Below are 13,902 nucleotides of genomic sequence, written 5' to 3'. Positions count from 1 at the left end.
GCAGGTGCCTTAGGGCCATTGGGAAAATGCGAGGAAACAAGGAACGCACAAAAATCATGAAATACTGCTTCGGGTACTAACTCCAAGACAGAATTTTTTTTTTTAAGTTAAATGTTAAAAAAAAAAAAAAAAAAGCTACAGTCATCTATGGATTCAGTCATCCAGTCAATCACATGCCAAGTATAATCTCTGTTAACTATGCTTAGTGTGGTCAGAAAGGAAGTATAGATAAACAATCACAACAATAGAGTGGGTTGAATGCAAATAGCCGGGGTTCAAGGAAGGCTCCCTGAAGAAAATTACATGTAAACTGAAGCAAGCAAGCAAGCAAGAGTTGACTAGGCTAAGAAGAAGAGAAGAATGTTCACCACACAGGCATTACTCAGGGAAGTAATTCACCCAGATTTCTATTTTTAAAAGATCAAAGGCTCCAAAAAAGCAAAGGGCCAATAAGCACAAGACAGAGGCTCAACCTCATTAGGGAAATGCAAATCAAAACTGTAAGATACCACTTCACACCCATCAGAATGGCTACAATCCAAACCCCAGATAATAAGTATTAGTGATAATGTGGAAAAACTGCAAGGTTCATGCATTGCTAGTAAAATTGTAACATGGTGTAGCCACTTTGGAAAACAGTTTGTCAGTTTCTCAAAATGTTAAACAGAGGTTCCATGCCCCCCAAAAATTTCACTCTTAGGCTTCGGAAGTCACCCCAAGAGAAATGCAAATACACATCCTCACAGAAGTTTGTACATGAACGTTCACAACAGCATTTTTTTAATAGCCAAAAAGTAGAACCATTCAAAGTGTCCATCAACCAGTGAATAAATAAAATGTGGCATAGCCACACAATGGACTATTATTTGGCATTTATTGGGAATGAAGTACAGATGTTATGCTACCACACGGGTGAACCTTGAAAACATTATACTAAGTCAAAGCAGCCAGTTACAAAAGACTACATGATTCAATTAAAGTGAAATGTCCAGAATAGGCAAATCCATAAAGACAGAAAGAAGATTAAGGGCTGCTTAGGGCTGGCGGATGAGTAGAGGAGGAAATGAGGAGTAACTGCTCATGGATACAGGATTTCTTCTGGGCATAATTAAATGTTCTGAAATTGCAGTGATGATTGCACAACTCTGTGAACACAAAAAACCATTGAACTGTACAATTTCAGTAGGTAAATTGTACGATATGTGAATTGTATCTCAATAAAGCTGTTATAAAACTAAACAAAAGGCCAGATGCGGTGGCTCAAGTCTGTAATACCAGCACTTTGGGAGGCTGAGGTGGGTGGATCACCTGAGGTCAGGAGTTCAAAACCAACCAGGTCAACCTGGTGAAACCCCGTCTCTACTAAAAATACAAAACTAGACCAGGCGCGGTGGCTCACACCTGTAATCTCTGCACTTTGGGAGACTGGGGCAGGCGGATCACAAGGTCAGGAGATTGAGACCATTCTGGCCAACATGGTGAAACCCCGTCTCTACTAAAAATACAAAAATTAGTAGGGCGTGGTGGCATGTGCCTACAATCCCGGCTACTCGGAAGGCTGAGGCAAGAGAATCGCTTGAACCAGGGAGTCGGAGGTTGCAGTGAGTCAAGATCGCACCACTGCACTCCAGCCTGGCGACAGAGCGAGACCCCATCTCAAAAAAAAAAAACAATTAGCCGGGCATGCTGGCGCATACCTGTAACCCTAGCTACCTGGGAGGCTGAGGCAGGAGAATCACTTGAACCTGGGAGGCAGAGGTTGCAGTGAGCTGAGATTGCAACACTGCACTCCAGTCTGGGCAAGAGTGAAACTGCATCTCAAAACAACAACAACAAAAAGAAAAAACAAACAAAAGATCAAAAGGACTACAGTAGTGAAGAACAAAATTTCTAATTTTGTTAGAAATTAGAGGATTCGAACATGCCAACTGGTTTGGAATCTATAAAGTAATTCAAGCAAGAGACAGTGGCCAGGTGCAGTGGCTCACGCCTATAATCCCAGCACTTGGGAGGCCAAGGCTGGCAGACCACTTGAGGTCAGGAGTTCAAGACCAGCCTGGCCAACATGGTGAAACCCCATCTCTACTAAAAATACAAAAAATTAGCTGGATGTGGTGGCACGCACCTATAATCCCAGCTACTCAGGAGGCCGACGTGGGAGAATCACTTGAACCCAGGAGGCGGAGGTTGCAGTCAGCCAAGAGCCAAGATTACACCACTGCCCCCCAGCCTAGGCGACAGAGCAAGACTCCATTACAAAAAAGAAAAAAAAGAGAGAGAGACAGTGGCCTGAACTAGTGTAATGGATTAGGAAGAGATAAGAGATACAGGAAAAAGAAACAATACTTGATTCTATATAGTCGGGAGAACAGAAGGAATCAACACAGCCCAGGGTTACTTACTTAGAAAACTGAGTAGCATTTATCGAAACAGGAAAACACAGAAAGACATGTTTGGGAGCAGAAAAATTCACTGTATTGTGAAATTTAATTATATTTACAAAAGTTATATAAGGACTTAGAGAAGGTTTTGTTTTAAGAGGTTGGAAGCTTTCTTGGGCATTTATCTAATTTTAAAATGCAATTTAATGTTAGTTATGTTTACAAGTAGAACTGGATATTTAAACAGAATTCAACTTGAATTAATCAACATGTATCAAAAGCTGTATTATTTTTCTTTTACCTTTATATAAGATGTACTGAATTAATGAATAGACTAATATGATTTATAAACTGAACTCAAGGCTTAAGGAAAATTGGACTTTAAACTTTTTAACTTCAATAAATTGACTATTCATTTTCTACACCAGAAACTGTAAGTAGTTGGGTATCACTGGCACGTAGCAATACTGGTTGAAAACCGAGAAGTTCTAATTTGATGGCTTCTGTTTTCTCTGTGAAATAGGAAATGAGGTCATCAATTCAGGAAATGGAATGGAAGGATGGGTGGTATAAGAAAGTAGACCAGGAATCCAAGGTTTAATACATAATTGAAATAAAAGCGATGGAGGCCAGGCACAGTGGCTCATGCCCGTAATCCCAATACTTTAGGAGTCCGGGGCAGGACAATCGCTTGAGCCAGAGTTTGACACCAGCCTGGGCAATATGGTGAAATCTCATCTCTACAAAAAGCAAGTGAAAATTAGCTGGGTGATGTGGTGCACATCTGTATTAATCCCAGCTACCTGGGAGGCCAAGGCAGGAGGATCACTTGAACCAGTAGGTCGAGGCTGTAGTAAACCAAGATTGCACCACTGCACTCCAACCTGGGCTGCAGAGTGAGGCCTTGTCTCAAAAAAAAAAAGAGAGAAAGAAAAAAAAATGCTGCTTATCAAAAAGGATGGGATTTCTAAATAAAAAGCTTTCTTTATTAAAAAAAAAATTAAAAATAGCCTGTAATCCCAGCACCTTGGGAGGCCAAGGCAGGCGGATCACTTGAAGGTCAGGAGTTCAAGACCAGCCTGGCCAACATGGTGAAACCTCATCTCTACTAAAAATAAAAACAAAATTAGCAGGCATGGTGGTGCACGCCTGTAGTCCCAGCTACTTGGGAGGCTGAGGCAGGAGAATCACTTGAACCTGGGAGGCGGAGGTTGCAGGGAGCAGAGGTCACACCACTGTACTCCAGCCTGGGTGACAGAGCGAAACTTTTTCTCCAAATATAATATAATAATAAAATAAAATAAAAATGAATAAATAAAAGTGATAGAGAAAAGACAAGCTACGTGGTGGAGGGATACAGAAGGAGTACTTGAAATAGTCACAGGCCATTTGGAGTAAAAATGCCATGACTTCATGAGGCATCCATTAGCTGAATGATGTCTTTTTCTTTAAAATTACTTAGTAGCATAATGACTTTCTTCCAAAAAATGTAAACAGAACGTGTTTCTGGAGTCTTGATTTTCAGCTATACCTTAAAGATAGAAATAACTAAGAGGTAATTTGGTTATTTATGTACTTACACAGGAATACTCTCCATTCTAATTCTAACCATGGAAAAAAATTCTTTCCAGGGAAGTTGTATAAACCACAATATCCATTTCAGAAGATAATGAAAGTATCATTCATTCATTATACTTTAATATCATTTCTATGTCCTTTTTCTCTAATCCTTAAGTCAGAATTCTAAACGAGTATTGTCCAACAGAACTGTTGGGAATGATGGAAATATTGTGTATCTGTGCTGGCCAATACAGCACCCACTGGTCACATGCAGCCACCGAACACTTGAAATGCAGCTAGTGTGACTGAAGAACTTAACTTTAAATTTTATTTAAGTTAATTTAAATAGTCACATGAGGGTAGTGCCTACCATAAAGAAAATGAAGAAATTTACAGGCCAGTTAGGTGCCCAAGAGTCCTGTTTACAACACAAAAGATGTGAATTCACTCACTTACGAATACATGTAACAACACCAATGCTTGTCCCTGAAGAGCCTTTGGTTCTATTCTCATAATACAAGAGCTCTAAAGTTTCAAAAATGTGGGTGTGGACTAGGAGGACAAAGGAAATCCATTTCACACCCCAAGTTCCAAGAGAAACCGTGTACTTAGAGAAGGAGTTCATCATCCTTAGGGGAAAAATGTTCATCAGGCAACTTCTAGAGGCCAGCGGTTGGCAAACAGTGGCCCACAGGCCACACCTGGACTGCAATCTGTTTTTACAAATAAATTTTATAGGAACACAGACATACCCATTTGCTGTAAAAGCATGTATCCATGCTTTGGGACTATAAGGGTAGAGATGAGTAGTTGTGACCATCTGGCCCACGCAGCCTAAAATGTTTACTACCTCACATAGTAAATCGTTGATTTGAGTAAATGTTTTTACCCAATGATTTGAGTAAAAGGAGTAAAAGACTTTGCTTTGAGGGGTAAACCGCTGCTGTATTTTATTTTTAGGAAAAAAGCAATTTCAAGGAAAAAACAAAAAACAAAAACAATCATATATAGAAGATTTAAAATACTGCACTTCCAATCCCAATCCACAGTATTCCATCAAAAAATCACTGACCCAATAAATGACTGTCCAGGTACAAAGTGATAGGCAGATGCGTAATTCAGAAGGACAACCTTAAGACACTGAATTCCGAACCATTTTTAAAGTTTTAAAACTCCAAACCACTATAAAGGATGTAAAACACATCATTTTGGTTTGTTTGGAGACAGGGTCTCAATCACTCACCCAGGGTGAGGTGCAGTGGCACAGTCATGGCTCACTCCAGCTTCAACCTCCAAGGCTCAAGCGATCCTCTCACATCGGCCTCCCAAGTACCTGGGACTACAGGCTCATGCTATCATGCCCAGCTAACTTTATTATTTTATTTTTGTAGAGATGGGGTCTCTGCCCAGGCTGGTCTCGAACTCCTGGACTCAAGCGATACTCCTGCCTCAGCCTCCCAAAATGCTGGGATTACAGACATGAGTCACCACACCCAGGCTACACAATTTTTTTTTTTTTTTTTTTTGAGATGAAGTCTCGCTGTGTTGCCCAGGCTGGAGTGCAGTGGCACAATCTCAGCTCACCACACCCTCCATCTCCCAGGTCCAAGCAATTCTCCTGCCTCAGCCTCCCAAGTAGCTGGGATTCCAGGCGCACATCACTGCACTTGGCTAATTTTTGGTATTTTTAGTAGAGATGGGGTTTCACCATGTTAGCCAGACTGGTCTTGAACTCCCAACCTCAGGTAATCCATCCGCCTCGGCCTCCCAAAGTGCTGAGATTACAGGCGTGAGCCACGGCACCCGGCCAACACCATTAATTTTTAAGTACACTAATATATTGGAAATTTTCTAAAACAAAGCTTGAAACAACTATCACCAAAAGTTCTGTAACACAAAGAGTCAATAACACTGAACACAGTGTTTTCACCTATAACGGAGTAAAGATTCTCATTTCAGAATATTATTGAAATAGTTAAGTAAGGTATTGTCATGTGGTACAGTACCTGACACAGAATGGGTACTTATTTAAATTTTTTTTTTTTAAAGGATGACTGTAAGGGATCATTCCCCATGGATTATGGATAATTAGGGCCTTACTTTCTCAATAATGCAAACCTACATTTTCAATATTGTAGCATCACTGAATGTTTTGGCCAAAACTAGATTTAGAGAAAATGTCACCTACTGATTGAGAGCACAGTCTCGAGAAGCAGACTGCCTCAGTCTACTTATAGCCCTACTACGTACTAGCTCTGTCCTCCGTTTCCTCATCTGCGAAATAACTATACTTAACACTCCATGAAGAACAAGGGAAGGGTACAGTGACATAGAACAACACTGTGGCAAACTGCAAACACTCAATAAAATGCTGTATTTTAAAAACCTATGGCTAATGTACTGCTCAAAATTGGTACAATCTTTTTTAGAGGGTAACTTGCCAATTTCTACTAAAATCTAAAATATGCCTAATTTTGGAGTCAGTAACTCTATTTTTAGGAATTCATCCTGTAAAAATATTCACAGGTTTATGAAAAGATATTGACAAGGATGTTAACCGCAGCATCATTCATAATAGCAAATAACTGGAGGCAATCTAAACATCTATCAGTTGAAAACTGGCCAAATTATAACACTAACATGTTTTCTTATGGAATACCTGTAATTATTAAAAAATAGACTATGTGTGCACCTATTTGGGGAAATGTTCATGATTTGTGGTTAAGATTAAAAAGTGGGTCTCAGTACAGTATGTAGAATAAAATCTTATTTCTATTAATTAAAAAAAGACAGAAAATAACTACAGCAGTTGGAATCCACTAAGGAGATGCAACAACCCACCTGCTGGGGGGAAAAAAATGAAATGAAAAAGAAAATGCATATAGCATAAATGTTTTTTAGAGAAAACACATGGAACTCCTCTAACAGTTATCATTTTGGAGATGAGAACTATTAGAGACTTGGCCGGGTGTGATGGCTCACACCTAATCTCAGAACTTTGGGAGGCCAAGGCAGGTGGATCACTTGAGGTCAGGAGTTTGAGTCTAGCCTGGCCAACATGACGAAACCCCATCTCTACTAAAAATACAAAAAAATTAGCCGGATGTGATGGCGCACACCTGAGGTCCCAGATACTCCGGCGGCTGAGGCAGGAGAATCACTTGAACCCAGGAGGCAGAGGTTGCAGTGAGCTGAGATTGCGCCACTACCCTCCAGCCTGGGTGACAGAGAGAAACTTGTTTCAAAAAAAAAAACAAAACAATTAGGAACTTCTATTTGCTACATATTTTTTTGCATTATGTAAAGTTTATAATTAGCATATATTAATTTTACAATCAGAAAAAAGATGGGCCGGGCACGGTGGCTCACGCCTGTAATCCCAGCACTGTGGGAGGCCAAGGCAGGCGGATCACAAGGTCAGGAGATTGAGACCATCCTGGCTAACACGGTGAAACCCCGTCTCTACTAAAAACACAAAAAATTAGCCGGGCGCGGTGGCAGGCGCCTGTAGTCCCAGCTACTCGGGAGGCAGAGGCAGGAGAATGGCATGAACCCGGGAGGCGGAGCTTGCAGTGATCCGAGATCACGCCACTGCACTCCAGCCTGGGTGACAGAGTGAGACTCTGTCTCAAAAAAAAAAAAGAAAGAAAAAAGATAACATAGGTTTTTAGAGACTTGTGAGAACTCTGCTGCAAACGCTGTTTAGGAAAAGATATAAAATTTTGTATGTATGTACTGTCGTATGTATATGTACATATGTAATATCTATATACCCAATTTTGTAAAATAATCCAAATTTTGTAATACATATAATTAGAAAAAGAGACTGGAAGAAAAGACACCAAAATACAGACAGCTGTTATCTCTATAAACTCTATGACGGCAGGAGCTTCAACTGTTTTATATTGAAATACATACTCAGTTACAAACATATGCTTTTTTTTTTAATTACGAGATATAACCTGTCACTACACTGGACTGAAACTTATTGCTACTTGAGATGTTTGTTCCTGATATATGAAACTCTGTTTTACTTTATCCTCTTGAAGCATCGTTCTAAGAAAAATCTTACGGGTGGCAGCGGTCGTGCGGCAGACGCAAACATGCAGATCTTTGTGAAGACCCTCACGGGCAAAACCATCACCCTTGAGGTCGAGCCCAGTGACACCATTGAGAATGTCAAAGCCAAAATTCAAGACAAGGAGGGTATCCCGCCTGACCAGCAGCGTCTGATATTTGCTGGCAAACAGCTGGAGGATGGCCGCACTCTCTCTGACTACAACATCCAGAAAGAGTCCACCCTGCACCTGGTGTTGCGCCTGCAAGGTGGCATTATTGAGCCTTCCCTCCGCCAGCTTGCCCAGAAATACAACTGCGACAAGATGATCTGCCGCAAGTGCTACGCTCGCCTTCACCCTTGTGCTGTCAACTGCCGCAAGAAGAAGTGTGGCCACACCAACAACCTGCGTCCCAAGAAGAAGGTCAAATAAGGTTGTTCTTTCCTTGAAGGGCAGCCTCCTGCCCAGGCCCCATGGCCCTGGAGCCTCAATAAAGTGTCCCTTTCGTTGACTGGAGCAGCAACTGGTGTCCTCATGGCTGGTCTGTCCAGGGAGGTGGCTGAAGAGTGGGCATCTCCCTTAGGGACTCTACTCAGCACTCCATTCTGTGCCACCTGTGGGGTCCTCTGTCCTAGATTCTGTCACACCGGCATTGGTCCCTGCCCTATGTCCCTGACCCTGGATTTGTCATCTGTAAAATTGGAGTAAAAACCTCAGTCGTGTAAAAAAAAAAGAAAAATCTTACAAAGTAAACTTACAAATCCAGCAAGGAAAAAAAATTAGATTACATACTGTACCTTGCTCTGATAAGAACTTTACAATGGCTTTGAGGAACTCAACAAGGAAAATCAGTGTTTCTAAGAAGAAGAAATTTGGCCAGACGTGGTGGCTCACACCTGTAATCCCAGCACTTTGAAAGGCCAAGGCAGGTGGATCACCTGAGATCAGGAGTTCAAGACTAGCCTAGCCAACATGGTGAAACCCCATCTCAACTAAAAATACAAAACAATTAGCTGGGTGTGGTGGCGGGCACCTGTAGTCCCAGCAGCTACTCAGGAGGCTGAGGCAGAACAATCACTTGAACCCAGAAGGTAGAGGTTGCAGTAAGCTGAGACTGGCCACTGCACTCCAGCCTGGGCAACAGAGCAAGACTCGGTCTCAAAAAAAGAAAAGATAAAGAAATTTATGGGCTGGGCACGGTGGCTCATGCCTGTAATCCCAGCACTTTGGAAGGCTGAGGCAGGTGGATCACTTGAGGCCAGAAGTTCAAGGCCAGCCTGGCCAACATGGCGAAACCCCATCTACTAAAAGTACAAAAATTAGCCAGGCTTGGTAGCACACGTGTGTAATCCCAGCTACTTGGGAAGCTGAGGCACAAGAATCGCTTGAACCCAGGAGGTGAAAGTTGCAGTGAGCAGAGATCGTGGCATTGTATTCCAGCCTGGGTGACTAAGAAATTTACTTCTTTAAAAAATAAAAATAAAAAAATAAGTGAATATCTGGTCTGTACCTTTAATACAATATCAACTAAACTTAAAAGAAAAAGAATTTTGCTGATTGAATTACCAAAGAAAGTTTTTGAGAATTTTAAGGTCCAAAAATGCTACTATTATTTGTCATCTTAACTTAAAGATCTAAAAGTCAAAACATCTGTCTAAATAGAGATGTTCAAGAAATATTTCATGCTTTGAAATGCTATAGCAATAATATGAAATTATATTAAATCATAACCAGATGATATGTCTTCATAACAACTCTTGTCCAAAGAAAGCAGATGCTGAAAGGAGGTTGCTGGCCGGGTGTGGTGGCTCACACCTGAAATCCCAGTGCTTTGGGAGGCCAAGGTGGGCCAATCACTTGAGCTCTGAAGTTCAAGACCAGCCTGCACAACATGGCAAAACCCCATGTAAAAAAATACAAAAATTAGCTGGGTGTGGTAGCTCACACCTGTAATCCCAGCACTTTGGGAGGCCAGGGTGGGCGAATCACAAGGTGAGGAGTTCGAGACCAGCCTGACCAACATGGTGAAACCGTCTCTACTAAAAACACAAAAATTAGCCGGGCGTGGTGGTGCGTGTCTATAATACCAGCTACTTGGGAGGCTGAGGCAGGAGAATCGCTTGAACCTGGGAGGCAGAGATTGCAGTGAGCTGAGATGGCGCCACTGCACTGCACTCCAGCCTGGGCAACAGAGCGAGACTCCATCTCAGAAAAAAGTTATATCTAAAGGAAGTTACAATGCTGTATATACATTTGATATCAATGACAGTCAAAGACAATGAGAAGGGGAAATGTCACAAAAGAACTGCCACAGAATTTTAATAGAATGATCTCTAAGTGATCTTTCCCACTCATTTACTCAAGTCTTTGACATCAGCTCATAGCCTTCCTTCTCAACAGGATCCTGTCATAATCCAACAAAAATGTACTCATCTAACCAGGTACCTGGTTCCTAGGTGTCCTCTCTCCATGAATCCACACATGCAGTCAAACTTGCTCCACCTCTAAAGCCATTCATTCAAGGCATCCCATTCTCTAGCCATAATCACTAGCAATCCTGAATACTCGAGATGCATTTGTTCTCCAGCCTCAACTGTACCTGTCTTTCTTTGGTCCTCAGTTTTCTTCATTTCAGCATCTTTCAGATTTCACTTCTACTTTCTCTGGTTTATACTCACTGCTTGTAGGAATTTAATATTATCTCCTTCATTTTGGCAAACTTTTTTTTTTTTTTTTTTTTTTTGCTACAGAGTTTCGCTCTTGTTGCCCAGGCTGGAGTGCAAGGGCACGATCTCGGCTCACCCCAACCTCCGCCTCCCGGGTTCAAGCGTTTCTCCTGCCTCAGCCTCCCTAGTAGCTGGGATTACAGGCATGGGCTACCACGCCCGGCTAATTTTGTATTTTTAGTAGAGATGGGGTTTCTCCATGTTGTGTCAGGCTGGTCTTGAACTCCCAACCTCAGCTGATCCACCTGCCTCGGCCTCCCAAACTGCTGGGACTACAGGCATGAGCCACCACGCCCGGCCATCATTTTGGCAAACTATTAAAACCTGTAAGAAATCTAACTTATTTCAATGACCTAAAAGAATCAAACAAGAATTAATAGTCTATTATACAGAATAAAACCATGCTTTATCTCATCTTCTTAAGGATATAAACATGACAAACATGAAAGTGCTCATTCATTGGTGGGTATTTTAACTCCTCAATAGTCCAACCCTCATCTGCTTTTCCTTAAAATTATTTCATTATTCCAGCTGAGGAGAATTAAATCATGTGAAAAGCCCCATATCGCCTTTCATAGTAGCATTTCTTCTTTCTTTTTCTTTTTTTTGAGACAGTCTCACTCTGTCACCAGGCTGGAGTGCAGTGGTGCGATCTCAACTCACTGCAACCTCCGCTTCCCGGGTTCAAGCGATTCTCCTGCCTCAGCCTCCCGAGTAGCTGGGACTACAGGCGCCCGCCACCACACCTGGCTAATTTTTAGTAGAGATGGGGTTTCACCATGTTGGCCAGGATGGTCTCGATCTCTTGACCTTGTGATCCGCCCGCCACGGCCTCCCAAAGTGCTGGGATTACAGGCATGAGTCACCGCACCCAGCCACATTTCTTCTTTCTTCATAAATTTTTTCTGGGCCGGGAACAGTGGCTCACACCTATAATCCCAATACTTTGGGAGGCCAAGGCAGGAAGATTTCTTGAAGCTAGGCATTCAAGACCAGCCTGGGCAACAAAGTAAGACCCTGACCCTGTCTCGGCAAAAAATAAAAAAATAAAAATTAGCCAGATGTGGTGGCACACACCTGTAGTCCCAGCTACTCAGGAGGCTGAAATGAGAGGATCTCTTGAGCCCAGAAGGTAGAGGCTGCAGTGAGCTACAATCACGCCACTGCACTCCAGCCTGGGTAACACGGTAAGATCTTGCCTCTAAAAGCTAAACAAATAAATAAACTTTTTTAAAAAAAAATTTTTTTCCCTTGACTGTATTTTCTAGCACCTAATATTAAATACACATGGTGGTTATTTCATGTTTTCTAGGTAACAAGTAACTAACATAAAAACAAAAAATAAATAAAATACACATGGTGTGTGTTTGATAAACAATGGAATATTTCACCTCTTTCATCACTTAACCTTTGCATATATTAACTCATCTAACTCGAATAACAATTTTATGAGGTAGTTATTATTACTATCTCCATTTTGTACTGAGGAAGCTGAGGCCCAGGGAGGTTAAGTAATTTCCTCATTAATATAAAGCCTCTATGTGGTAGAGCTCAGATTTAAACCCAGGTAGTCTTGGATTCTGCATCTGTGCTCTTAGCAATCATGCCACACTGCCTCACAAACCCAGGCTAAACTTTTGCTTAACTGAGAAATCTTTCCACTGAAAACATGGTTAATAATTAGTTTCAATATATTCAAGTAAACACCAAATTAGTACATAGTTTCCATACCAATTGTAATAATCTCTAAATTCTTCATCTGTTTATCATTCATAACACAGTAATACATTCTTCCTATTTTCACAAACCATTTCTTATATAAATTTCCTAAACTTTACATTTCCTTTCACTTTAAATGGCTCAGTAACTTTCTAATTTTTTCATTCACCTGAAGTTACCGGGTTACTTTCTTCACTGTCCCATTCTTTTCTAAGACAGGGGCTCCCTCTGTCGCCCAGGCTGGAGTGCGGTGGCGTGACACTGGCTCGTTGCAACCTCTGCTTCCCAGGTTCAAGCAACTCTAGTGCCTCAGCCTTCCAAGTAGCTGGGACTACAGGTGCACGCCACCATGCCCCACTAATTGTTGTATTTTGAGTAGAGACAGGGTTTCACCATGTTGGCCAGGCTGGTCTTGAACTCCTGGCTTCATGTGATCTGCCCGGCTTGGCCTCCCAAAGTGCGGGACTACAGGTATGAGCCACTGCACCTAGCCCCAAAACATTGTTTCATTCTATTAAGCATGTAATATACAACTTACCAAATTTTGTAACTAAGTTTTCCTCTTCTTCTAAAAACCATCAATGTTTCAACTTCCCCTTAAATTTTTTTTATTTTATTATTATTTTTTTTGAGGCAAGGTGTCACTGTCACCCAGGCTGGAGTGCAGTGGCACCATCACAGCTCACTGCAGCCTCGACCTCCCCGGGATCAGGTGATCCTCCTACCTCGGCCTCCGGAATAGCTGAGAGTTGTAAGCATGCACCACCACGGCCAACTAATTTTTTTTTTTTTTTTTTTGGTACTTTTTGTATAGGTGGGGTTTCACCATATTGCCCAGGCTGGTCTCGAACTCCTGGGCTCAAGCTATCCGCCTGTCTCCACCTCCCAAAGTGCCAAAATGCAAGGATTACAGGCATGAGCCACCACACCAGACCTAAATACTTTCTTTTACTGAATGTTAAAACAGTATCAAAGTCAAAAATTAGAACCACTTATTCTGAGTGAAGCCAATAAGCACTTCACCTTTGAAGGAGCTCTAAGTAGAACACGAAAGAAAGTTATCAATATTTTATCTGCTAACATTTACACTGTAACCTACTTAAAAAGTTAAGTTATATGGGTGCTTCCACTTTTGGAAAGTATTGGCTTATCTAAGAAGTCCAGATTTTCTCTTTGCCCTTCTAGAAAACACATACTATCAAGTGTCATCAAATATTCTTCTTATGTTTTATACCATTAAAATTTAATACTGGAGGTGACTGTGAAGGGAGAAAGAACAAAGAGAATACCCAAGCCTAGGTTTAATTTTTAGAACTTTTTGAAGAAAAATATCAAGAAAATAGGAAAACAGAAGAGAATGAACATTACATTTTCTACATGAAATTAAAAGAAAAGAGTAGTTTGAGACAGGTCACTCTGAAAACAAAGTGTCATACTTTTTTTTTTTTTGAGATGGAG

General features: G+C 41.4%; 2 protein-coding genes across 7 annotated transcripts in view; one reads left to right on the top strand and one right to left on the bottom strand.

The window, feature by feature from the left end:
* RERE (arginine-glutamic acid dipeptide repeats) overlaps positions 1-13,902 on the bottom strand; it is a 466,306-nt gene that overhangs the window by 412,241 nt on the left and 40,163 nt on the right. The window lies entirely within an intron of this gene.
* LOC129008569 (ubiquitin-ribosomal protein eL40 fusion protein-like) lies at positions 5,981-8,522 on the top strand. The gene has a single exon (XM_054440968.2). It carries the CDS (start codon positions 7,874-7,876, stop codon positions 8,429-8,431), a length of 558 nt encoding a protein of 185 aa, XP_054296943.2. The 5' UTR covers positions 5,981-7,873; the 3' UTR covers positions 8,432-8,522.

This window comes from Pongo pygmaeus, chromosome 1 (genome assembly GCF_028885625.2).
Source record: "Pongo pygmaeus isolate AG05252 chromosome 1, NHGRI_mPonPyg2-v2.0_pri, whole genome shotgun sequence".
Classification (NCBI taxonomy): domain Eukaryota; kingdom Metazoa; phylum Chordata; class Mammalia; order Primates; family Hominidae; genus Pongo; species Pongo pygmaeus.
Note: the sequence above shows the minus strand (reverse complement) of the source record. Positions and strands in the feature narration are given on the sequence as shown.

Excerpts from the sequence above, each read along its gene's own strand:
- LOC129008569 (XM_054440968.2), top strand. The coding sequence starts at position 7,874 with ATGCTTTTTTTTTTAATTACGAGATATAACCTGTCACTACACTGGACT.